Raw genomic sequence first — 24,273 nt, 5'->3', positions numbered from 1 at the left:
AGGTGCATTGAAGGCTCGACGAATCCGTGAAGTCGGCTTTTTTCTAGTGCGTGGCCTGCCAAAGTCTGGTCCGCCACCCGTGATAAGAGCTGGGGAGAAAGGGCGAAGACTGCGCAACGTGTTGCAACTGGTCAGATTGTCTGCTCATGTCTCGCTAACACCAGGTCGGCAAGGATAGCCCGCTTCCAACGGCGCTGGCGGCATCCTCCGCAGTAGACGTCCTCGGCCAGAGCTAGCCGAAGTTGATCTCAGTGACAGCAACTCTCTGAAGTCTGGTGAGAACCCACCTCTTCTCATGAACACAGGGTTCTCGGCTTGATCATGGGCGAGCCGTCGGACGGGGTCAAGAACTATCGTAAGCCGCGACGGAGGCCGGCTCATCTGCGCACCAAGACTGGCTGTCTGACCTGTGAGTTTGATGCTTATCTTCCCCATTCATCGGCCGTCAAGATCACGCCCGAGCTGTGAGGAATGACCGGCTGATTGACTGCTGGCATAAGGCCGAAAGAGAAAGAAAAAGTGTGACGAGAATCCAATCATCTGCCAGAACTGTGCGAGAAGGAAGATTGACTGCGTCTGGCCTGCGCAGGCAAACTCGAGGGTCAACGTGCCAAGCCCAAGTGTAGATGGACACAGTGCGTCGTCGCCTGTTCCAAGTCTCACCATCGACCATGACCACACTGGATTCTATGCTACTGAAGATGAAAATGTGTCCCCACCCTCAACATCGCTCTCGCCAGGATCTGCTATCCATAACGTGGACGACGACGACGACCTTCCTCTGGTAGTGTCTCCTCAACTCACCACCATCTCCTCAGTCACAAAGATCCACAGCCCTCCGGTGTTCGATTACATGCGGATGGTGTTTGTGCCGCAGCTGGTTCGACCTGCGACCGATGGCCAATACATCCACGACTTTACGAGTGGGAGCCTCCAAGTGGCCAACAGCATCCCGTTCTTCATGGATGCTCTCCTGGCCTGTTCTGCTGCCGAGATCAGAGAAAACGACCCGCTCCATCGCAGAATAGCTGAGGCACACTATATCAACGCGATAGGAGGTATGCGAACCTACCTCGCGCAAGAGAACTCTCCAGTCGCCGAAATTATTGCCCTGCGGACTGTTCTCATCCTATGCATATATGAGGTGAGTTTTCCTTTGTTCGACGCAGTTAATTGCCCGAGATCGCTGAAATACCTTACAGAGAACTCGGCTTTACCGCTCGGAAGGTGTATCGACCCATTTGTATGGAGCGGCGGCGCTGCTCAAGTCCTGCTGGAAGCAAATGGAGACCTCCAGAAGCGTGCCGGCGGCCTGGACGACCACCCGCATCCTCACCCTGGAGTCTTTTATTTTCCATGTCGCCACAAGCATTCCCTTTCAGCACCCGTCTCCTACGTCATCGGCCCTCGTGGATGAAACCTTTCTGAACGCCCAGCTGATGCTGGAGCAGCTCTGGCTGGAGGGCACAGTGGACTATTCACATTCGCCAGTCCTTGGGGCACCCCCAATGCTCTTTTCATACGTGCGACAAGTGGCATGGGCCTATTCGCAATATCGCTCCCAAATATACGATCTGCGAGAATGTCACCGTTTGGAACAGGGTCTCCGGGGGTGGAGTGATGACAATATTCCGGACTCAGATACTGCCGATGCCGCCGACAACAGTCTCTCCTTGTCTTTGTTCACTAGTCGTCAGAAAGCCAATCAACCTTTCTTCGGCCCGAGACTCTATTCCCTTGCTGCGAAGCTCCTCCTGAGGCGTATGATAGCACGTTCCTCAGGGCTGAGAGGCCAATTTCTCTCTCAACACCTCTCGAGCTTGCTATCCGAGATGATGCTCCTTGTCCGCTTCATTGAACCGACCGTGGACTATTTTGCCGAATACTATGCCTGGCCATTCTACTGCCTGGGGGTGTGTACCGACGATCCACAGGCCCAAATTTTGTTGATGAACAAGATCATGGCATTCTGGAGGATGACCAGGAACGGGACGATGAGACGTCTGGCAGATATCTTGACGCAGGACTGGGAATTTTCGGCCCATTGAGACTGGCAGCTGAGGATCGACTCACCTTGCCGGCCACACCGACACACACAGTGGCCGAGCAAGTCCAGAGGTGCCACCCTCCCGTCACAAAACACTGTCTCGGCATGATCGCATGATCGCATGAGTATCCTTGCTGGGGCAACCCCCGCAATCTGCTTCTGTCGCTCCGCCTTGGCTCGGGGTGCCAAGCTGATTCCATTGTCTGGGCAAGCAATTATGGGAGCGCAGCATTCCTCCTTCAGGAGAAACCAGCTGGACGCCCTCGTTCTCCTGATGCACCACTTTGACGTCGAGATTGTTCGGGATGACTAACTTAGAAGCGGCTCGCAATTCGACATCCATTATCTTCCCAAACCCGGGCTGTCCTTTCTCGGTGCGGCGGGCGGAATGCTGGAGCAAGCTGTGGAGTCGTCGGTCTTGTCCTGGTCTTGGAACACCACCCAAGAATCAATCCAAGACTTGATCGGTTGACGACAAGCCTAATGCCACGACTACACGTCCCAGTACAAGACTCGCACCATGCACCCAATGTTGCAATGACTCTTGACGAGGTTACAATCGATGATGAAATTCGACGCTCTCGTTTCTCTTGGGTTTCAATCCGATCAATGGAGATGGAAACCCTCCACCCTTCAGATACACGAGTGCCATTTCGCATCAATGAGGCCAATTGAAACGAGGCTGGAGTACTCCTCTCAACTTGCGATGGGTTCTGTCTGTGGATCTCCGCGACTCCGCGACGTGTCACGCATGCGAATCTGGTGGGTTTCTCGTTTTGCATGATCCAGACAGGAGATGCCTATAAGTTGTATGCACTTCCCCGCTCTCGCAGTGGTTCTGACGATATCTTGTGCTCGTACTCGGGGTGTCTTCCCTCAATCATCGCGGTGAACGACCATGTCTGACCCCAAAGAAGTCCGTGAGGAGGCTGAACATCCTCGCTCTCTCTCCCTGAAAACTACCGATGATGTCAGCCGTATCGAGGCCCCCGTGACATGGAAGGCGTACCTGATGTGCGCTTTTGCATCGTAAGTTTCCCCGAACGGCGTTGACAAGTGGTAGTGACGTTGTGACTCTGTATCGAAGCTGACGGAATTAGGTTCGGTGGAATCTTCTTCGGTTATGATTCAGGCTACATCAACGGAGTACTTGGAGCAGACATCTTCATTCGGGCCGTCGAAAGCCCAAATGCAGATGCTCTTAGCTCTTCACACCAATCGCTCGTTGTCTCGATATTGTCCGCTGGAACCTTCTTCGGAGCTCTCATCGGCGGAGACATGGCGGACTTTATCGGTCGCAAGTGGACCGTTATCATGGGCTGTATGATCTATATGCTGGGTGTTGTGATTCAGATGATCACCGGAGAAGGCGATGCCCTGGCTGCCATCGTGGCTGGGCGTCTCGTCGCGGGCATCGGGGTTGGATTTGAAAGTGCTATTGTGATCCTCTACATGAGTGAGATTGTAAGTATTTGTCTCCTGTGAGTGCGACGGTGCTAACAGTCAACAGTGCCCTAGGAAAGTCCGCGGAGCCCTCGTCGCTGGTTACCAATTCTGCATTACCATCGGCATCATGCTTGCTTCTATCGTCGTATACGCCACTGAAGACCGCCGAGACACCGGCTCTTATAGGATTCCTATCGCCATTCAGTTCGCATGGGCCATTATCCTGGCTGGTGGCCTCTTCACCCTCCCTGACTCGCCGCGCTATTTTGTCAAGAAAGGCCGACTCGAGGAAGCCACTATCTCGCTGTCGAAGCTCCGCGGCCAGCCACGCGACTCAGATTATGTACAAATTGAGCTGGCTGAGATTGTCGCCAACGAGGAGTACGAGCGGGCCATCATTCCGTCGAGTGGATGGTTCTCTAGCTGGGCGAACTGCTTCAAGGGTGGTTTGTGGGTGCAGAAATCGAACTTGCGGCGCACCGTGTTGGGCACGTCCCTGCAGATGATGCAACAATGGTATGGCCCTGAGAGAAATGGACTCGATCTACGGATCAGATGCTGACTGTCTGTCGTCAGGACCGGCGTGAACTTCATCTTCTACTACTCGACTCCGTTCCTGCAGAGCACTGGGGCAATCGACAACACCTTCCTCATCTCGCTCATCTTCACGTTGGTCAATGTATGCAGCACACCGCTTTCCTTCTATACGGTGGAGAAATTCGGTCGTCGTCCACTCTTGATCTGGGGCGCCTTGGGGATGTTGATATGCCAGTTTCTTGTTGCCATCGTCGGTGTGACCGTTGGGTTTAACCACACTCACATGGACCCGGCGGATGCGGATCTCAGTCTTGCAGACAACGTGCCCGCGGTCAACGCGCAGATTGCCTTCATTGCCATCTTCATCTTCTTCTTTGCGTCCACATGGGGTCCTGGGGCGTGGATCGTGATCGGAGAGATCTTCCCTCTGCCGATTCGCTCGAGGGGTGTTGCCCTGTCGACGGCGTCGAATTGGCTGTGGAATACGGTAGGTGTTTGCCTGTGGAGTTTTGTTGAGAATATCCCAAGCTCACAGATAGGGACAGATCATCGCTGTTATCACGCCCTACATGGTCGGCGAAGACCACGGCGACCTCAAGTCTTCCGTCTTCTTCGTCTGGGGGGGCCTCTGCACGGCTGCATTCGTCTACGCGTATTTCCTGGTGCCCGAGACAAAGGGCCTCACCCTCGAACAGGTCGACCGGATGATGGAAGAGTCGACGCCACGCACTTCGGCCAAGTGGAGGCCGACCACGACATTTGCGCACAGCAGGGCCCGAGACGGCGTGTTGGAGAAGGAGCTTGTCGACAATGTCGCACGCCGTGGTTCCGCGTTCTAAGGAGGAGGTGCTAGGAGTCCTTCTGGTCAACCGAAGGTCATCATTCGAGGGTAACAGGGTGTGCAATTCCACTGGAGTAGGCCACTGCACGTGGACTTCTTTGTTGCGCGTTGTATGTATGTCGAGGCTGAAGCTGTGCTTCTTACAAAGGTATCCGTGTATCTCGCTATTCTCAAATGATAGTCCTTTGTCAACTTGTATTGCCAAACAGTATGTCTTCCCCCTTTATATGTTGATATAGCACTTATAGCCTGTAGAAGCCTCGATTCGAGTATATACAAGATAATCAACATGGATTGGTGAGGTGCTTTGCCTGTTCCCACTCGGATCATGTCGGACAACGTCACCAGCTCGCAACGTGGAGATTTCGTTGATGGTGTGACACGACATCAGACCAACACTTTGTCTTCATCAGTATCATCTAATTCTTTCCGATGCTATCGTTGTCCCATCTCGCCCAAACTACTCTTGCCTCATCATAGTCATCTCAAACCATAAAATAGATAAGTAAAAAACCCCTCCTCTCCTAGTGCTAAGATACGCCCCCCGACGACGATGGCTCACTCCCTCGCCGCCGCCGCCGGGCACAATCTCGAGCGACGCACGGTAGTGTCGGTCCTGCTCTTCCCGCACCAGCCGTACGCGACCAAACCGTCTCGGGTCCTGCTGTTCCGCCGCTCCGACAAGGTCAGCACGTACCGGCGCAAGCTGGCACCCATCGCCGGCTCGGTCGAGACGTTCGACAAGTCGCCCCTCCAGGCAGCCTGGCGCGAACTGAAGGAGGAGACGTCCTTCGGTCCGGGCCAGATCGAACTGTGGCGACGTGGTGCGGGCTTCGAGTTCACGGACCAGAAGGCCGTGGTCACTGGTGAGGGTGAGCACCGCGTCAAGGGACGTATCTGGACCGTTTGGCCGTTCGCGTTCCGCCTCACCAAGGAGACGGCCGACTACGACGATGACGTGGAAAAATTGGGCCTGCAGATGAACTTTGAGCATCTGGGCTGCCAGTGGCAGAGTGTCGACGACATCCTCAGCGGCAAGATACTGGATGACTGCGTGCCCCGACTCGAGGTGACGCTGGGCCAGGTCTGGGTCGACCCGGACAGCGTGCTGTACCAAGGACTCGAAGAACTACGGCTGGATCACTCGCACGGCGCGAGGGAACTGGCGACTATGGCTGTGAAGTCACTAATCCGCATCGTGGAACATGACCAGCAAACAAAACAACAAATAGACGCCGCGGCATGGTGGAAGGGCTTTCAACGGCAGGCATTCCACCTCGCCTTCAACGGCCGACCCAGCATGGCTGCTGCGATATCGAACGCTGTGGCTGCGGCATTGAAGGAAGCAAAGACTCATATCGAATCCTCTCAACCATCACCATCACCACCACCATCACAACAGGACTATCTCGAGAAAGTCAAACAAAGCCTCGAGGTCTCGGTGGCCAAACGGGCCGAGCTCTCCCAACGAGTGAGTTACCAGTTCTCGAAGTTCCTGCAGGAGAGATTCCGGTCGAATACTCAAAAGCACGCAGACGAGGGGAAAACGAACTGGCGGATCAAGATTCTGACCCTGAGTTCGTCCTCGACCATCAAAGCCGCGATCCTGCATGCCCTGGACGCCGATGAGACGTTGTCAATCGAACTCCGCATCCTCGAGTCCCGCCCGTTGAACGAGGGCGTGAGTTTCGCCCAAGCCCTGACGGACGAAGCCCAACGGCGCCGTCGCCGCGAGACTCCTGGCGCCACCGCCACCACCACCACAGGTCTCCTTCCCTTCGATAACCGCCTCCGGATCTTACTCGCCAGCGACGCCTCGGTCGGGGTCCTGAGCCGCGACAACGACCACGACAACGACGGCGAAGACGCCGTCGACCTAGTGGTGCTCGGCGCCGACCGCATCTCTGGAGTAACCGGCGCCGTGAGCAATAAGACCGGATCCCTGGCCGCAGCGCTGGTCGCCAAAGCCGTCACGCGCGGCAGGGCGGTCGTGGTATGCGTCAGCGAGAGCGAGAAGATCGCCGTCGCCCCTGGCATGGCGGAAGAGGATCACGCCGAAGAGGACAACGACCCGGCCGAACTCACCGCATCCTGGGATCTCCGGCCGCAGGGACCGGAACATGAGCAAGGGCGATCCGCTTTATGGAAGAAGATGGTCACGGTGCGTAACGTCTACTTCGAATGGGTGCCCGCGACACATATCGACTACTACGTGTGCGAGGACGGGACGCTGTCGTCGACGCAAGAAATCCGCGAGAGATCACAACGCATCCGGGACGTGATGGACGAGGTCTTTACGGTCGAGCAGGAAGTCGGTCTTTAGGAGATGTCTGGGGCGGTGGCGGTGGTGGTGGTGGGTTTAAAAAAAACTATGCCGGTGGGATGGGTGTAGGCAGGCATCTTGAAATGGGAATTTACTATTAGACCGTTCTCTCCTTATCGGTATATATATACACAGATATATAGAGTATGTGTCGACGCAGTTAACCCTTAACGAGGACAGGACATTCTGAAGACATATAGGAATGTACCAAGAGGTAGTTGTGACACACACCACAACAGCTGCGAAACGAGAGATAGGTAACCTCTGTCCTGGACCTGGTTCGTATTCGTATCCCCCCTATCCCTAAACCACCAAATCTGCGCCTTGAAATAATGACACCGGAGCGTTCGTATCGATATCGACCAAACAAATAACACATATCCCCACACACCTATCTATCTATCTATCCCCTTCCCATCAGGGCCCACCACCGCCGCCCCCAGAGTTATTGCGCCTGCGATTAGCCCGGCGACGGGCCTTTTCCAGGATGGCCGCGATGCTGAGGAAGATGAGCAGCCTGAGCCGCTGTCGCTGGGGGTCGCCGCCGCCACTGCCGAGGGCATGGACGCCGTCGTCGTCGAGATTCTGGAAGATGCGCAACTTGCCCTTCTTCCGCCAGCTCTTGAACTTGTTGTCCAGGAACACCGCGACCACCGCCTGCGTGCCCATGTCGATCAGCTGGAAGCTCTCGTGATGCATGAGGCGCGCCGCACTGCTCCCGCCCTCGACCCCCGCCGAGGCCGCGTGTGTGCGTTTCCACGCGTACGTCCGCCCGTCCAGCGCCATGTGGTACTCGCCGTGCGTAAGCAGATTGGCGTTGCGCACCTCGACATAGGTCATGGCCGCCGCACGGGACGACGGGTCGCCCAGCCCGACTTGGATGTGGCGAGACAGCTTAGGGAAGTGCGCCACGCCGACCACGGGGCCCGACTCACCCGTGTTGGCGAGGTGCTCGAGGTCGTTGGTCATGCCCGTGGTGGGTGGGAGCGCATGCAGGATCACGTCGGGCTTCTTGAGCGCGAACTCGGATACCTCGACATAGTACAGCGGCGCCTTGCTCGTGGGCGTTGACGCCGCAGTGTCCGTGATCACAAGCCCCCGCGTCAGCACCCGCGGATGGTACCAGCCGTATTCCCGCACGGGGTTGGCGTGCGCCGGACCTTGACCGCCGGCGAACATCACCTCGTCCTTCTCGTCGTACAGTGACCGCTCCGTGGACGATTCCGAGTTCCGGCGGTAGGCCGGTGGCGGCATGTCGTAGCCCTCAGAGACGTCGGATTCGTAATGCCGTTCTGGTGCGGGGACGTCGAGCTTCGAGTCCATCGTGCCAACAACGCTTTGCGCGAAGAAGTTAGGAAGTCTTGTGAAAGAGTCGTCTTCTCAGTGAGAGGATCGACTCTGTGGATGGAAGGACGAATAATGCTAGCTGTATGAAAGCCCCTGGAGGTCTTTGATGCTTTTTCATCTCGTTCAACCTGCGGGAAGAAAGAGAGACGCCGCGATATATATACCTTACCCGTGTCCAACCTTATTGCCTGCTGAGCCAGTATGATCGACAAGGCACATTCGTCCACAACCAAGACGTATGAGGCAGATCTGGGCTTTCCGGGATGTGGCCGCAGTTCGCCTAATGATCTTCCACTTGGAAGTCTTAATGGCGCTTGACTCGTAACCGGACAACCAGGTTCGTGATACGACGTACTCGTATTTCGACGGTTCCTGCAGCACACGTGACGCCGCACCGTCGATCTATCTAGGTGCTAGAAAGGAGAGATATACCCAAGATAATACCATTTGCACGCCTTGGAAAGCCCCGACTCTAGCCAGCCAAAAAGTGCCACGAGGTCGCCTTGGGCGATGCTGTGGACTTCCACGTTCTATACGTGGGGCAACCAATACTCAGCGGCATACATGGAGAACTCTCGGAGACGGTCCTCTCCATACGAAATGAATCCTAATGCAGATTCGAGTGGATCTGAACTGAATCTGTGTTCCAGTGCTCGGAAATCTTCAAATGGAAGTAGCGAATATAAAGCCGCGACAGGTGAAAATGCGAAATGCCGGTAAACTCAGCCTTTGACTCCAATGAATCGTCGATGATCCGACACCCATCGTCTCGCGCGAGTTCAAGGGCTGACTGGTGAATGAACTGTATCCACATGTTGTCACCGTGAACGTCGAGCAGTCCTCGAGAAACGTTGAGGATCCGTCGCTCCATCTCGTCATCAGTCTCGCAGTCCCCATATTTGAGACACTCCTCAAGAGATGTAGACTTTGGGTTGGATTCAACATCTATGGCGTGGCGCAACTGTCCTACTGAGAAAGGTTATTTGGCAAACAAGAACCATCGTATGATTTGCAAGGATTTTTGTTTTGGCCGGCCTCGATGCTTTCGAACAGACCCCGGTATAAGTCGTGAAGGTGAACTGGTTTTGTTAGGATCGCGTCGAAAGCTTGCTGAGCCGAGTTCCGTCCAGATAGAGGTCGATAACACTTCCTACCATTAGTACAAGCCATTGGAAAATCCCGACGTCTCGGTCGACAATGGTGTCCGTCAGGACGACGTAGCGCTGGAGTTCGACATGGACATAGAGCCTGATATCCCCACGATTCCAAACTGCCATACATATTTCGAGCTCCGCGATGAAACAATCAGCGGATAGTGCCGGGACCAGAAGAGCAACTGAAGAGAGGCGTCATCAAGAAGCCGCGATACTATGTCTTGCAACAGGTTCACCAACTTCCTGCCGCTGGTGGTGCCACACTCATCGACTGCGTCAACGCAAAGCCTCAGCTGACTGAGCTTTGCTGCCCGTGAAAGATAGGACACGGAGATATTCTTGATTTTATTCTCAAGCCATTTTCATTCTTTGCCATGTTTTCCGTTGAGTTCAACGGTTGATAACGGGGAGTGCGGACTAGGTGGTTGACGGGTGCTTGCCTGTGGACATTTATCCCGCCGCTTTAAACACCTGGACAGCAATTTAGAGCGGCATAGGTTGCGTCCCAAAATGGGATGGCTGATCTTTGACTCTAGACTCGGTGAAATGCGCAGAAACGGCAATGCATTACTCTTTCATGACTTTCTATCACTAATATGCCTCGATCTGATCGAGCGAGCTGCAATGCCTGTGACTTTCATCAACAGAAACATCCAAAACTTCCAGCGGAACAGCGAATTGGCTGCCATCAATGCTCACCACGCCCATATAAAACATGAGAAACGACGCAAGGCGATCAGAGACGCGGCTCGCAGGCGAAACGCCCAGCTGTTAAGCTACGTCGAGGCATCCAGTGCCTCTATGCCCCTCCTGTTCTGCCAAATTGGTGGCTTGCGAGATGACCCTTTCTGGACTCTCCCGGTGGAAAATACTTGTGATGCCATGAGGGGTTTTGACTACCGTACGTTGTCCCGAGTCCCCCTTTCTATCTTTACACTCACTGTACAGACTTCCAAGTCCTATGCCCGCTCGCACTGAGCTTAGGCAACTACAACAATGCCCAGCATCAGTTCATGAGGACCAATGTGCTCCAAACGGGCATGTATTGCAGCTCCATGATTGCCTTGAACTTGATCATGCAGAGATTACATATGGACAGCACAGCACGCCTCTCAAGAGCTGCTCTCTACCATCTGAATAATGCTGTTGTTCAGTTGCGAGAAGCGTTGGAAGATCCGGTAACCAACACAAGCGATATTGTTCTTGCCACCATTTTCCCGATGGCTGTCGTCTATGTATGACCATTCGCGCCCTTTTCTGATCCTGGCAATCCTAAAGGTCGCTTCGTTGGCTAGCTAACAGACACTCACAGCGGATGTTACACGATCATGCCGCTTTCGATGCACATGTTCAAGGCGTCCGCCGCATTGTCGCGCTGCGTGGAGGGCTCGATTGCTTGGGGTGGAGTGGGTTTCTGAAAATCTCGGCTGTCGGGTAAGAAGTCTTGAGCACAGCTAAGCACTGGCTGCTTTCAATGCCTCTCTAACATGGCCTCTGGTGCCAGCATGTTCGAATCTGCCGCCGTGTTACACCGTCAACGGGCCCAACGCAGCCAGGACGAGGCGCAAGGCCTCAAGCTCGCCGACGACTTCGTGGTAGAATATCCCTCGAAACCTTTCCCTCGAGCCTTGCGAAACAAAATTTCGAAATATCCTCCGGGTCTTGCTTGCCTTGCTAACGAGGGCCGACTCAGCCTCCAATTTGTCAACTTCCTAGAGATCTTTTGCGACTGGTCTGCGACTAATAACTCTACTGCCGGACCCCATGACTCTGTGACCGAGCTTAGTCACGACATCCTGGCAATGGCTGGGCTGAGCACCACTGAGCGGGTGCTTGCCGTGGCAATCCAGGCATACGTGAACTGGCTGGAAAGAACCGTGCGCCACTGGAGCAACTTCTCGTCCGAACATAGCGTGGAGATGCAGATCGCCTCATTGAGCCAAAGATCCGACCTCGATGATTGTGAGGAGGACGCTCTCACCTGGTCTTGTCTGGTGATCAGAGACACGACTCCGCAAGGCACAGGTTCATGGCAGTGGGCGACCAAGCATCTTTCAACAATAAGCCTGAACGAAGAAAGGGAGGCACACCTCGATCAGCTCTTCTTCAAACGCCCAAGTGTGGCATGAGGGATGAGATGAGCAAAAATGTGCATTCTCGGAGCAAATTATAAATTCCACTGGACCGACATGGTTGAAACACATAGTTGTGCTCGCCAGGGCGTGCACCGACGGATCGGAGCTTGCCTGCACCCCTTATCTCGCCGAAGGACTACACTCCCAACCGAAAAAAAAGCCACCTTTGGGCGTCAATAGCTGTCCGTTATGTATCAGGTTTACCACAAATGTTAACTAACACTTTGTCCAGCCAGAGAGCCACTGTGCGTCCTAGCTATGTCTACAGTCCCTTCTTTGCAACCTCCGTCAGAAGCCTTGATTGGTCTTAGGAGTGTCTGCTCCCGGCTCTTAGCTGGAACGTCCAGCAGCAGCAGCATAGCCGCAGCGACCCCAGTGATGCCCGAGGGGCTGCTGTTTATAAAGCCGGTGGTAATCATGTCACGGAAGACGCGGACTGCAGTTCCCAAGCGAAGGAGCCTGCCGTTGGCAACGAAGATTCCTGCAAAATAGTGGTGAGAATTCTTTGCATGTGTCTACAATGGATGTCGTACCAAACCGCAATGCACGCATTATATATACTTTTATCTAGCAAGGGCTATACGACTTGCAAACCAGCCCTTTCTCAACCGAGTTTACTCACGGTCCTATCCCAAACGAACCAGCACCTCTGCCTGACTTCATCGGCGCTCAACCTAGGGATCCTGATGGCCTCGAGATCATCGCATCGCTCATACTCATCCACCCGCGTGAGCGTCTCGGTCTGTCTCGTGGGGAAGAACGCGGTGGGTTCTTCGTACTCGTAGAGCATGAGGAATGTCCCTTCGGACAGGACTTCGCCGGTCGTCGTTCCCTGCAGGACAGGCACCGATACCCCCGCTGGACACGCCGTCCAAGTATGCGGCACGCCCGGGGCGATGGTCACCAGGCTCTTGGGCGGGATCACGTAGATCTGACCGTTGAGCTCGACGAGAGCGACGCCGTTCAGGACGACGATGCGCTCGGCAATGAACTTTTGCTCTTCTGGCAGTGAAGGCGAAGAAGAAGTAGAGGGCGGAGCGATATGCACATGGCGAGGCAGCCTGAAGTCGGTCGAGAACTCGATAAATCCAAATTGCCCCGAAAAGGCGCGTCTGCTACCTGGGTCCAGCTCGTGCATCTCCACCGGGATGTCGCTGAAGGGATGCTTGATGTTCGCACCTTGTCCGTGCACTATGGTGCAGCCGCTGGGCAAGGTGAGCCCGTAGCTTTGGGACGTGGTCATGATGAAACTTGATGATTGCCACCGCCAGCTAATCTTAGCCGAGGGCCTCTTGGATCAGCGAGGACAATGCTGCGTGCGGTCTTCGGCACCAAAGCTAGACCCGAGAGCGCGAGGTCGAACAGTGTCTCCTCTCTCCTTCTGTGCCTTCTGTTCCTCCAGCTGCCCGCAATGAGTCACTCTCACTCATCGACGCGAAACATTCAACTGTATTGTTGCAATGGTTCAGAAACTGTGCCGGCGGCCTCAACGAAGCGGGGAAAACGTTTATGGAGAACTAGTCCCTAATGAAGCAGTTCTTAGGCCTGGCACAAGGAGGCCTCGGGATCACGCAAAGAGCGAGGCCGCGATGGCGGGAGAGTTTGAGTCGTTCGCTTAGAGTTTTCCTCTGTTGTTACTCAGCCCTAAGGCCAGGAGAGCAAAAGGCCCCAGGCCAAACATAACCGAAAGGTCCCGGGTAATTCTTTTGGCACTCACCTGAATTCCTCTAGCGATCGATGACATAGTGGGTGTCCAGATGCCAAGAGGCTTCAATATGTGATCCCGGGGCAGAGTGCGTCAAAAGAGAGGACGTCTCGAAGGAAGACATAAAAGACGGGATCATGGCCGTCGGTGGTGTGGATGAACTCTATCAGCAAGCAAACACACAAAACACAATACAACGACCTTAAAGATTTGAATTCGCAGAAACGAGAAGAAAAGCAAAAAAGATATGGCTCCTGTCACCGTCCTCATCATTGGCTGTGGCGTTGCTGGCCCGGTCTTTGCGGTCCTCCTCAAACGGAAAGGATACATTCCCATTGTATTTGAGAAAGTGAAGCAGTTGGGTGATGTAGGAGCGTCTCTAATGTTGATGCCGAACGGGTGAGTCCTACGATGGTGGCCCTTTTGCATATTGCACTCTATTGACGGAGACGCAGATTGAAAGTGTTGAACCTGGTCGGGCTCGCCACCGAGATCGAGCAGGGATCACTCCCACTAGAAGGATTTCTCGACCGCTCCTCGGACGGTGAGGTGTTGGGCTTCTCCGAGGAGCCCAAGTCGTTCAAGGCGAAATATGGCCAGCATGCCATGGGAGTCAAGCGCACAGGGCTGAATCTGAAACTCAAGGACATGCTGATTGACATGGGCATTGACCTGCGTGAAGGCTGGGAGTTGGAGGACATTGAGGAGAGCGCAGACGCTGTCACGGCTCATTTCAAGGGTGGCCGCAGCGTCACGGGCACCTTTCTCATCGGTGGCGACGGCATCAAGGCGGCATCGAGAAGAATTCTACTAAAGAATAAGGGATCCAGCGAAGGCTTGCCCTTGTTCAGTGGATTGACTCAGGTGAGCCAGTTCCAGTCCCAATCCTGGACGAGCCAGCGACTAACCGCTCTCCAGACCGCCGGCCTCTCCTCGACACCACAGGCCATGAAAGGCACAGCATACATGCAAAACTTCTACGGGGAAGGCGTCCACATGATCACCTACCCCGTCTCGCCCGACGTGACATCCTGGGCCCTGACCCTCCCCGAAGAAACCGGGTCCGAGGCTTCTTGGGGTCTGATCACCGCAGACGAGATGGACGAGAGGAAACGGAAATTGCTTGCCCACCTCGAGCTCTGGCAAGACAAGTCCCCGGCAGAACTGATCCGGTCGGCCGCGCGAATGATCAAATTTGGGCTGTTTGACCGAGACGAGATGAGGCCCGATCAATGGCACACGAAGCGCTGTGTGCTGGTCGGAGACGCTGCACACCCGACAAGCCCCCATCTGGGGCAGGGCGCAAATCAGGCATTGTAAGTAAATTGGCTGCATCTCCTGTGTTTGAGCTACAACTAATACCCACACAGGGAGGACTGCTATCACCTCAGCCGGGCACTGCCCAATTTCGGTGAGGATGAAGATGACAACCAACGAATCCTCGCTGAGCTGAAAGAACGCATGCCGGCAATCTTTGAGGCATATGCAGAGAAGAGACAGCCTCGGACGTCGGCATTGGTCAAGGGGGCCCGGACGCAGGGCCAGATGAGAGTCGTCACAGCCGGGCCGCAGGCGTGCGAGGAACGGAACAAGAAGGTCGCAGCGGCGTGGAAGGATACCGCGACGGTGGCCGCCAAGTATGAGGGACTTTGTCGGGAACCGTTCCAGGTAGCAGCTTGAGACCGGGATGGACGGGTGGAAGTTTGAATTGGAAGTATGGATTATGAAAGTGCTTGTTGTATAACAAAGCAATCTTGTTTGATTCTGTCCATCTTTAGCGTTCACTGTCATGATTACAACTATTAATGGAGGCATTCATTAACAACCCACTATACTTCTGGCCACGAATTATGGTTCAATGCAGAAATCTGACGGGTTTTACAACGGCCTGAGGCTGTCTATCTATATAATATCGAGTAATTAAAACAAGCATGCCACCCTTATGCTCAGACTCAGCGTGCCAGAAGGCTGTAACATGCTCACCACTCAGCAACAATCCACAAGGACTGAAACCCCCAGCTCTTTCACAATCTCTATAGTGCTTAGTCTGTCCCGATAAGGTGGCCTGGAAGCCATTGGAGCGATGTCTGTAGTGCTCGCCCAGTTCATCATCCTTGTTCTCGTCCGAGTCACTGCATCAAAGACGGCTTGATGTATGGACCATGGCGTACTGATGTGAAATTCATCGGACTCCTGAAACGCAGACTCTAAACCAGGCACTGTTGGACGGACTAGGAAGGCCAGCCGAGTGTGTGCTCTAGTTCTTCATTAGGAAGGTCTAGCGAGTGACTCGGCTGCGTCTCTTTAAAGAGCACGCGCGATGAAGATCAACAACATGGCAAGAAAGACAAGGGGCGTTGAAATGGGCACTTTTGCGTGGCTTGGGTGTGTCAAATCACGGCGTCGCCTAAGTAACTTGGCTGTGGGCGGGCTGTGGGCGCCATCGACCGCTGTTAGGCCATGGGCAGTGACGACTCAACTACACCACCACTACCATCATTTCTACCACTGTCAGACACCATCAACTTACCCAGGGTGGTGGTTCTCATCTGTCACCTGGAGAAATGATGATCGGAGGGAGTACATGCCGCTCGTCAACGGCCATCCGGCAACCTAGGATGCCATAGGTGGAGTTTCACACGTGGAGTGCTTGTTGCCCTCTTCCTATCTCAGCAACTTCCATGAAGCTCTGCTGCAAAATTCAACCAGTCATGACAGATACAGATTATACCTACAGCACTGCACTGGCAGTCAGGGGGTCCAGCCTCATCACGTGATGACTGGCCAAGTCGAGGAGAAAATACCTCTTACTCTAGCTCAATGGATTCAATTCTACGCTCATCTGAGGTCTATTCTATGCTATCTGTAAGGCACGTCCCCATATCATCATAAAGGCTACATGGTGCCGGTGATCCCGCCGCTCACTGAGATGAACTGCGCCGTGATCCATCTGCTCTTTTCCGACACGAGCAGAAGCGTAGCATCAGCCAGGTCCTCCACCGACCCAAGGCGATTCGCCGCCCGCGTCTGCTCATACATAGAGCGCTGCATGGGGGTGGGAGACCCATCAGGGGCCACGAGGTAGTCTCTCGACATGTCCGTCGGAACTGGGCCCGGGGCGATTGTGTTGACGGTGATTCCATGGCTCTTGCCCAGCTGTCGTACTTTTCGTCAGATTTTGGCCAGAGGAGACGAAGGAAAGGTGATAAGTAAGGCTTACCTCGCCCGCCCATAGCGTTGTCAGGGCATCCATTGCCGCCTTCGTCGTGCTGTATACTGCGGGAGGGACCAGAAGTTTCGAGGCGATGGAGCCGATATTGATGATGCGGCCACCCTTCGGCATCCGACCCACGCCAACGACCGCTTGTGTCATGTAAATCACGCCAAAGACGTTGACACTGAACTCATATTCCAGCTGATCTTGTTTGACCTCCATGAGAGTTGTGTTGCGTGCGGCCGCTGCGTTGTTGACTAGAATGAACAACCTGTCAGTGTCGTCCCACTGCCAGGAGAGAAAAGTAACGTACCGAGGATATCGATGTGATCGACACCGAATGCTTTCAGGACCTGCTCAACCATGCTCTTCGCCGTTTCGTAGTTCTCCACCCCTCCTTGGACGATGGTGGTCTTGGTGCCAAATTCCTCCTCGATGTCCTTCGCGACCTTCTCAGCCCGCGCCTTGGAAGCCTCGGAGACATGATGGATTGCGACTGACGCGCCGTTCCGAGCCAGGGCTCTGGCAATGGCGGCACCAATGCCCGTCTCTCGTCCAGAGCCGGTCACCAAGGCAGTCTTTCCTGCGAGGGAGAGTGTGTCGGGCGCCATGTCTAGAAAAGTTGTAGGGAAGAAGCCCTTTTTCTTCTTCAAAACGACAGATCGCAGAACTTGCTATTAAGTTTGTCTGGCAATTAGCTATGTCCACCATACGGGACAGAGCCGGCTTTTATATCGCTGCTCCTGTAGTTCTCCATGCGCCGAACTGATGCTATTATCAATCATCATTGTATAGAAAGCCGCGAGGCAGCTGTGTAGCCTGATTCAGGGGGATTTGTAATCCATGTCCCGTTGGAAGTCTATATTGGTGCGATCGCTGTGACTTGGAACTCAACCTGTGCTGATAGAATAGCTGGTGCGATTTCGTGCGACTTCGGGGACTGTCCCAGGGCAGCGATCTCGAAAGCGCCTTCGTACAACGACGAATTCGCTTAATGTTCAGCAGAATCCAACATCACCAAAATTATATGGGAGAGTCAATTCTCCCATGATATATATCTGCTTCCTGGCGTTATCCTTGATCTGTGCGCCGTCTATTTGACCTCGCCGCGCTCCTTCTCTGCTCGTTATTACTGTAAGAAGTAGGAAAGGAGAAGGCTTGACGATGGAGATGGGCGGCTATTGGACAACGACCACTGACATTAGCCAATTAGACCTAACTCCGAGCTCGCCGTTGTACGAAGGCGCTTTCGAAATTGCTGCCCCGAGACATTCCCCGATTTCGTGCGGCTTGATCTTTAGTTTATGCTAGTATGGAAGCTAGTCCTATCTTGTACATCCAATTACTTACTTTGTACTGGTTTGGTCGCTAGTGCAGTTTAGTGTGTTTTACTCTCAGTCTATACTGCGTACAATAGATTAGTGGTCCGAGTTGGTGCGATCTGATACCAACATGTGCTTATGCTTTGGCTTATGCTATGCTGGTGCGATCTGGTGCGGGTCGGCACTCAGATCTCGCGTATAGATGCTCCCAGAAGTCTATCTATATAGTAGACGGAAAGCATGGTGTTTGCACATGATCTTCTGACCTCTCCCTACACTCAGAGTCATGCCCGGCACATCCCCAGTCATCCTCATCCTCGGAGCAGGGCCCAACATCGGGCAGGCGGTTGGTCGGACTTTTGCCTCCAGAGGCTACAAGGTTGCCCTCGCTGCTCGATCCCTCAACGAGGCAGATAGCACAGACAATCAACTGAACATCAAGAGTGATTTTGCCAACCCAGACGATGTTGTCAACGCATTCAGAAAGGTCAATACAGCGTTTGGTATCCCGAGTGTAGTCGTCTACAATGGTGAAGTCTGATTCCTGGGAAAGCCTTTGAATTCATACTGACAATTCGCAGTCAGCGCCTCGACGTTCACCCCGCCTCAGGACCCGTTCGCCCTTCCGCTAGCCGCTTTCAATCGTGATGTAGCGATAAACATCACGAGTGCTTTCGTCGCCGCGCAACAAGCTACCCTGGGCTTTGCACAACTTCCTGTGTCTGCGTCGAGGACATTCATCTATACTGGAAACATTCTGAATATGACGATCCTCCCAGGATTCATCGACCAAGGCATGGGCAAGTCTGCAGGCGCACATATGATATGGGCGGCCTCAGCCGCATATAAAGACCGCGGATTCAAGTAAGCTATTTACCTCGTCCTATCACTCTCTCGTGCAGAAACTGAGCTGTTGCAGATTTTATTACTGCGACGAACGCAAGCCGGATGGGACGGCGATTTACAAGGTCAACGGAGACGCTCATGCACAGCTCTACTGGAAGCTTGCGGAGGAAACGTCCCAGGGCCCATGGATGCAGACATTCGTCAAGGGTGTGGGATACACGAAGTTTGATAGTCCTGATGCATGAGGCATTGCTTGAGCACTGGTATCTATATGCAAATGGAAGGAGGCCAGCTCGATAAGCAAGGCAGTTTTGATGGTATAGGTTCTAGAGCAAGAGTAGTTCATTACCAATGCCGTGTAACCGTGTGACGAATCAAGCTTCTTGTTGGAAAGCAACGTCGAGCCAGGTTAAAATCGAGTATACGGGTGAAAATATTCACTCCGAAAAAACAGAGGATTCGGAGTTTGGGCCCGATTCTCTCGACTGGACGTCAGCAAACCTAGTTGAGTGGCTTTTGAACTGAACTCTGACATTGACGTTGTTGGTGGCTCATAAGCAAAAAGAAAAGACCTTGCAAGTTATTTGAACTCCTCCCCTGTCCTTATTCCATTGGTCGGGGACGTACGTCCAGGTTCTTGTCCTTGACTGCGAGACAATTGCTTAGCTGGAAGGAGATTATATATTCAAGTTATCAGCACAGGTCTGTCAATGCAGACATGGTTTCCAATCAACATACCCGCTCTCGCTTCCTTCCCAGCACCACTCAAACCTAAGACTTCAATCGCACGGTGTGGGCTGGAGGCTGTAATTCTGGGAATATTGTGTGAGAGACCCCGGTGGGGACCCCAGACCTACTTAGCGGCTTTATCGGTCAGCCTACATGGACTTGACTGGACCACCCCGAACACCGAATCTGATGAGCGCTGGCACGATCCATATCGGGGTCTGATTTCTCGCACGAGAAGGTGAAAAAGGATGTGCTGTGGAGAAACCCCATCTTCCCGAATGAGCGGCACGGACACGGCCCGCCCGCTCCAACAACAACAACATGGTCAAGGTCAACAGCTGACGAGGGTTGGCTGGAATACCGCGAAACGCCGATGGACGATACACCTCGAAGAAATGCATTACAATCATGCGTTTTCCCATTAGCAACAGTGCGGAATTAGCATTGTGACATGGGCAGCTTTCGATTCATGTTCCCGGAGTATTTGAGGCTGGTTGTTGAACAGATGGGTCTGCCAACCAGAATACCTGGAGAACCAATCTCTGTCACAAAGGACGATGGAAAACAATGGTCGACCCTCGAATGGGGTCTTGAAGCGAACACCGGCTGTCAGCGTCAGTCAACTTCCCGGCTCGCTGCCAAAGTCCCCAATTCAAGCGGGCGTGGACTGCGAAGAAATAGCTCGATCCCACCTCCTAAAATTACTCTCACTCTCGCCTGAAGATCTCACAGAGTCAGCAGTGTGGAGAGACTTGCTGGCGTTGACTGGAACATTCCGTACATTCCACGGCGTAAAAAATGTTGCTGAAGCATGGACCAACACCTTTGGTCGTCAGAGTCCGTCTGATTTGAAGTTGGTGCCGAACACAGCGAAGCTTTTATCAGTGCTCGATGTATCGTCCTGGGTTGATGCTCAATTCACTTTCCAAACCTCAGGAGATGGGCCTCCGCTGTCCTGCTCTGGATATATCTCTCTTGTCCCAAACGACCATGGACAGTGGAAAATCTGGATGATCCGAACAATCCTAGATGAGGTCGCGGATTACGGAAACGTCGATGTTCTGGACCCAGAAATCCCATCGAGAGCCATTCAAGACTCTGCTTATGGCAATCGAGAGAGGAGAGATGGCCACAGCGACGGACAAGCCCAACATTTTGATGTCATCGTGGTTGGCGGGGGTCAAGCTGGGCTTGGAGTCGGTGGACGTCTGCAGGCTTTGGGTGTCTCTTACCTGGTGGTTGACAAGTTCGGCACCGTTGGGGACAGTTGGAACTCAAGATACCACTCAACAAAGCGTGAAACTGTCTCCTGATCCATGTCGCGAATGCAATGCTGACTGTGAAGCAGTCCACACAGCTCGAGAATACGGCAAGTCTGGCATTCTGCAAAGCCTCATCGTAACTAATTTGAGCTTACAGGACACTTGCCACTATACCGGACCTACGACAGCTCATACCCAGAGTTTCTGACAAAGGAGCATATCGCCCGAGGCCACAAGGAGTATGTCAAGAGATTCGGAATTGTAGGTATTTGCACGATCGATGGTGTTCAATGCTGACGTGTTCCAGAATGTTTGGCAATCAACCGAGTTCGTGTCGAGTTCTTGGTCACCGGAACACAAGATGTGGACCTGCAGCTTGAATAGAGGCGGCGAAGAAGTCACCCTGACGACCTTCCATCTAGTATTTGCCAGCGGTTCGGGTGGACGGTTGCCCGTGATGCCGTTGCTACCAAACAGAGTGGACCACCCTTTTCCCCGGCTGGAAGGAAAGTGACTGACCGCCGCTGTGCAGGAACAATTCAAAGGAATCGTTTTGCATTCTTCCGAATACCGTCACTCGAATGAATGGAAGGGCCTCCGTGGAGTTGTGGTGGGCTCAGCAAATACCGGTAAACGCTCCTCAGCATCTCTGATCAGTCACTCGTTTGACACTATATTCCAGCGCACGATGTCGCGGACGACATGTTGACTGCAGGACTTGCATCGATAACCATGGTCCAGAGGGGCCGTACATGTACACGACACTTCGTTTGTGTGCTGCGCCACAGACTGACATCGCTCAGGGGTGCTTCCTGCCGAGCACTACATGGAAGTAACAAAAGGTTACCAACCCACCATGAGCTTCTTTGACTCTCTAGTACTGACTCTCGACTTCAGCATACTATAACGCCGAAATACCCACCGAGAGAGCTGACCGGGAGAATTTTTCTTTCCCTGCCTCCATTCGTCGCCAGATCATCATGGCCTATCTACACAGCATGGCCCGGAACGATAGCGAGCGGTTCGATGCTTTGCAGAACGCCGGGTTCAACGTCGAGAGATACGGAGACCTGATGCACGTCCTGTTCGAGCGTCTGGGGGGCCACTACATGGACGTGGGCACTTCTGCCAAAATCAGCAGTGGACTGGTAAGTCAAGAGGAAGGCGATTGTGGCAACCTCCGACTAACGACAACGTCTAGATCAAAGTAAAGTCTGGAAGTGTGCCCACCCACTACACCCCCGACGGGCTTGCATTCGACGACGGCACCGAGCTCAAGGCCGATGTCGTCGTCTTCACGACAGGCTTCGTTCAGAACATGCGCCAGATAGCAGGCGAGATAGTGGGACCACAGGTTGCCGATCAGCTCGATGATTTCTGGGGATTGGACGCAGAGGGAGAGCTCAGGGGAGCATTCAAACCTGCCGGGCGTAAGTATCTCTCCTCGATCGGAAAGCAAAATGGTTGTTAACCAATCTATTGCTACAGATCCGGGGGTGTGGTTCACTGGGGGCGACATCGGCATTGCAAGGTATTATGGTCGTTTCATTGCACTGCAGATCAAGGCAGAGTTGATGGGGACGCCTTTGAAGGTGTACAATTCCTGAGAATGTCTCGATAGAAACAGAGATTTCTGCGTCAACATTGAGCTGTCTACATCAATTCACGCCCACCATCTTAGTCGCGGTCATGCTTGGGATATTTACGGCGCTATTCTCATCAGTTTGTGAGTAGACTAATGCCGGGGACTATGCGAAGTTTACGAGCTTTACTATGCGCACTCGAGGCACAATTTCACCCTTAGTGACCAAGGAGTAGGTTCGATGCCTTCGCGGTGGCTGGGGAAATTCCATTATCAAGCATGCTAACAAAATTGTTGAAATTTCGGGATTGAAAGTAGCAACGAGGGTGGTTGGAAATCTTCGGGGACACGACTTCATCCGTACAACAATATTAACAGCAGATCCAGGTGGTTTCATCACAGAGAATCCTAATTTCGTGGCGAGCGTTATCAACTTTGCTCTCCCACATGCATTCTCCTTCGAACAAGAGGAATAAATAGCAAAGTTCAACACTCAAGCCCTGCCTACATGCTTCCCAGTCCAAGCAACAACCGACTGCCCCCACTCCTCTTCAATTTCGAGTCCCGTCCCCAGAGCCATAGGCGGGCTGATATGGTTGTGGCCCGCTATCTCCTCGGCGTCGACTGGAATGCCGACCTGCTTCAGCTGGGCCACAAACCCGTGATTTGATTCTGTGATAACTTCAGGATCCAGCTCGCTCCAGAGAATCAACAACGCCGGCAGGTCTCCGTCCAGACGATTATTCGGCGCCGCGGATCGTAACAGTGCCAGGGGAGATCTCGAGACGTAATCTTCTTCAAAGTACTGTGCGAGCAGATCCGGAAACGGCGCAGGCAGGTCCGCAAAGTCCATCAGAGCGCCCAGACTGATGATCCCAGCCACGTTGCTCGTATCGCGGCTGCCCTTGAAGGCACTGTCCAAAAGCCACGACAGGGCGTTGACGCCCCCCGCGGAGTTTCCGAGGATGAAGAGCGGTCGTTCACCGCCGTATCTCTCTCGGATGAATTTCAAGACGAGGGCAATGTCCTCCGCCCCTGAAGGGTACTTCACTCCGTGCTTGACCAGCCGGTAGTCAGGGATGATGGTCTCAATGCCGTGCTTTTCAGCAAAATAGTACCCGAGATTGCGGTACACGAGTCCATCGGGTACGCTGCCGAGGACTCTGTCGCCTTCCACCCAGGCTCCGCCGTACAGGAATACCATGATAGGAGCTGCGGTGCGGGACTTTCTGGGCGCGTAGATGTCCAGCTTCTGACGCGTGTCGGGGCCGTAGTTGGCCACCTCGCGGCTGGTGGCCAGGATGGCGTCTTTCGAGTTCTGTGTCAGGAGAGAACTGTATATTTCTGTCGTCTGGGGAATTACCTCCCAGATTGATCGGCCAAGTCGGGGCAGTTGATCCATGATGCTCGTGAATTGTTAACAGAGCTGACAGGAATGGTGTGGCGGGTTGTAAATCTCACAAGGAGGAAAGGAGAGGCGATGGCAAGGTCGTTAAACCCCCGAAACACTGCCCGGGAGGCAAAGGCTTTGCTGCTTATACACTCCCCCACACTCCATGTTCAATGTGAATCTCATGTAGAGCAGACTGCCTAAGATGTGTTAGGCGGCCCAATTTCCGCAAGTCATATCATAAGCACGACCAACAGGATCATTGTGCTTTGTAATGGGGCCTGGACGGACGAGCCACTGTTTACAGCATTCCCGGGCCGTCCCAGGGCTTCTCAACGGGATCATGCCGGCCGGCCTCCTGGATGAAGGCGGGAGGGCATTTATGCCTTGGAC

General features: G+C 53.7%; 11 protein-coding genes across 11 annotated transcripts; 7 read left to right on the top strand and 4 right to left on the bottom strand.

The window, feature by feature from the left end:
• Positions 1 to 321: 321 nt before the first annotated feature.
• AYL99_01885 (hypothetical protein) lies at positions 322 to 2,048 on the top strand (the record flags this gene model as incomplete). The annotated part of the gene is made up of 3 exons (XM_018833401.1): positions 322 to 409; positions 501 to 1,144; positions 1,203 to 2,048. 3 exons carry the CDS (start codon positions 322 to 324, stop codon positions 2,046 to 2,048), a joined length of 1,578 nt encoding a protein of 525 aa, XP_018696025.1.
• Positions 2,049 to 2,945: 897 nt separating this feature from the next.
• Positions 2,946 to 4,869, top strand: AYL99_01884 (hypothetical protein; the record flags this gene model as incomplete). The annotated part of the gene is made up of 5 exons (XM_018833400.1): positions 2,946 to 3,076; positions 3,148 to 3,511; positions 3,558 to 4,009; positions 4,070 to 4,517; positions 4,576 to 4,869. 5 exons carry the CDS (start codon positions 2,946 to 2,948, stop codon positions 4,867 to 4,869), a joined length of 1,689 nt encoding a protein of 562 aa, XP_018696024.1.
• Positions 4,870 to 5,424: 555 nt separating this feature from the next.
• On the top strand, positions 5,425 to 7,194 carry AYL99_01883 (hypothetical protein; the record flags this gene model as incomplete). Its single annotated transcript, XM_018833399.1, has 1 exon — positions 5,425 to 7,194. One exon carries the CDS (start codon positions 5,425 to 5,427, stop codon positions 7,192 to 7,194), a length of 1,770 nt encoding a protein of 589 aa, XP_018696023.1.
• A 417-nt stretch (positions 7,195 to 7,611) lies between these two features.
• Positions 7,612 to 8,517, bottom strand: AYL99_01882 (hypothetical protein; the record flags this gene model as incomplete). Its single annotated transcript, XM_018833398.1, has 1 exon — positions 7,612 to 8,517. One exon carries the CDS (start codon positions 8,515 to 8,517, stop codon positions 7,612 to 7,614), a length of 906 nt encoding a protein of 301 aa, XP_018696022.1.
• Positions 8,518 to 10,319: 1,802 nt separating this feature from the next.
• On the top strand, positions 10,320 to 11,824 carry AYL99_01881 (hypothetical protein; the record flags this gene model as incomplete). Its single annotated transcript, XM_018833397.1, has 4 exons — positions 10,320 to 10,596; positions 10,644 to 10,930; positions 11,008 to 11,129; positions 11,200 to 11,824. 4 exons carry the CDS (start codon positions 10,320 to 10,322, stop codon positions 11,822 to 11,824), a joined length of 1,311 nt encoding a protein of 436 aa, XP_018696021.1.
• A 610-nt stretch (positions 11,825 to 12,434) lies between these two features.
• On the bottom strand, positions 12,435 to 13,073 carry AYL99_01880 (hypothetical protein; the record flags this gene model as incomplete). The annotated part of the gene is made up of 1 exon (XM_018833396.1): positions 12,435 to 13,073. One exon carries the CDS (start codon positions 13,071 to 13,073, stop codon positions 12,435 to 12,437), a length of 639 nt encoding a protein of 212 aa, XP_018696020.1.
• Positions 13,074 to 13,782: 709 nt separating this feature from the next.
• AYL99_01879 (hypothetical protein) lies at positions 13,783 to 15,215 on the top strand (the record flags this gene model as incomplete). The annotated part of the gene is made up of 4 exons (XM_018833395.1): positions 13,783 to 13,934; positions 13,991 to 14,399; positions 14,454 to 14,851; positions 14,906 to 15,215. 4 exons carry the CDS (start codon positions 13,783 to 13,785, stop codon positions 15,213 to 15,215), a joined length of 1,269 nt encoding a protein of 422 aa, XP_018696019.1.
• Positions 15,216 to 16,430: 1,215 nt separating this feature from the next.
• On the bottom strand, positions 16,431 to 17,360 carry AYL99_01878 (hypothetical protein; the record flags this gene model as incomplete). The annotated part of the gene is made up of 3 exons (XM_018833394.1): positions 16,431 to 16,691; positions 16,756 to 17,006; positions 17,063 to 17,360. 3 exons carry the CDS (start codon positions 17,358 to 17,360, stop codon positions 16,431 to 16,433), a joined length of 810 nt encoding a protein of 269 aa, XP_018696018.1.
• A 997-nt stretch (positions 17,361 to 18,357) lies between these two features.
• Positions 18,358 to 19,162, top strand: AYL99_01877 (hypothetical protein; the record flags this gene model as incomplete). Its single annotated transcript, XM_018833393.1, has 3 exons — positions 18,358 to 18,601; positions 18,653 to 18,935; positions 18,991 to 19,162. The coding sequence occupies 3 exons, from the start codon at positions 18,358 to 18,360 to the stop codon at positions 19,160 to 19,162; spliced, it is 699 nt and encodes a 232-aa protein (XP_018696017.1).
• Positions 19,163 to 20,203: 1,041 nt separating this feature from the next.
• Positions 20,204 to 22,515, top strand: AYL99_01876 (hypothetical protein; the record flags this gene model as incomplete). The annotated part of the gene is made up of 9 exons (XM_018833392.1): positions 20,204 to 20,912; positions 21,066 to 21,169; positions 21,216 to 21,329; positions 21,441 to 21,537; positions 21,591 to 21,656; positions 21,712 to 21,750; positions 21,806 to 22,056; positions 22,110 to 22,338; positions 22,397 to 22,515. 9 exons carry the CDS (start codon positions 20,204 to 20,206, stop codon positions 22,513 to 22,515), a joined length of 1,728 nt encoding a protein of 575 aa, XP_018696016.1.
• Positions 22,516 to 22,983: 468 nt separating this feature from the next.
• AYL99_01875 (hypothetical protein) lies at positions 22,984 to 23,892 on the bottom strand (the record flags this gene model as incomplete). The annotated part of the gene is made up of 1 exon (XM_018833391.1): positions 22,984 to 23,892. The coding sequence occupies one exon, from the start codon at positions 23,890 to 23,892 to the stop codon at positions 22,984 to 22,986; it is 909 nt and encodes a 302-aa protein (XP_018696015.1).
• Positions 23,893 to 24,273: the final 381 nt, after the last annotated feature.

This window comes from Fonsecaea erecta, assembly GCF_001651985.1.
Source record: "Fonsecaea erecta strain CBS 125763 chromosome Unknown Scaff2, whole genome shotgun sequence".
In the NCBI taxonomy this organism is placed as follows: Eukaryota; Fungi; Ascomycota; class Eurotiomycetes; order Chaetothyriales; family Herpotrichiellaceae; genus Fonsecaea; species Fonsecaea erecta.
Note: the sequence above shows the minus strand (reverse complement) of the source record. Positions and strands in the feature narration are given on the sequence as shown.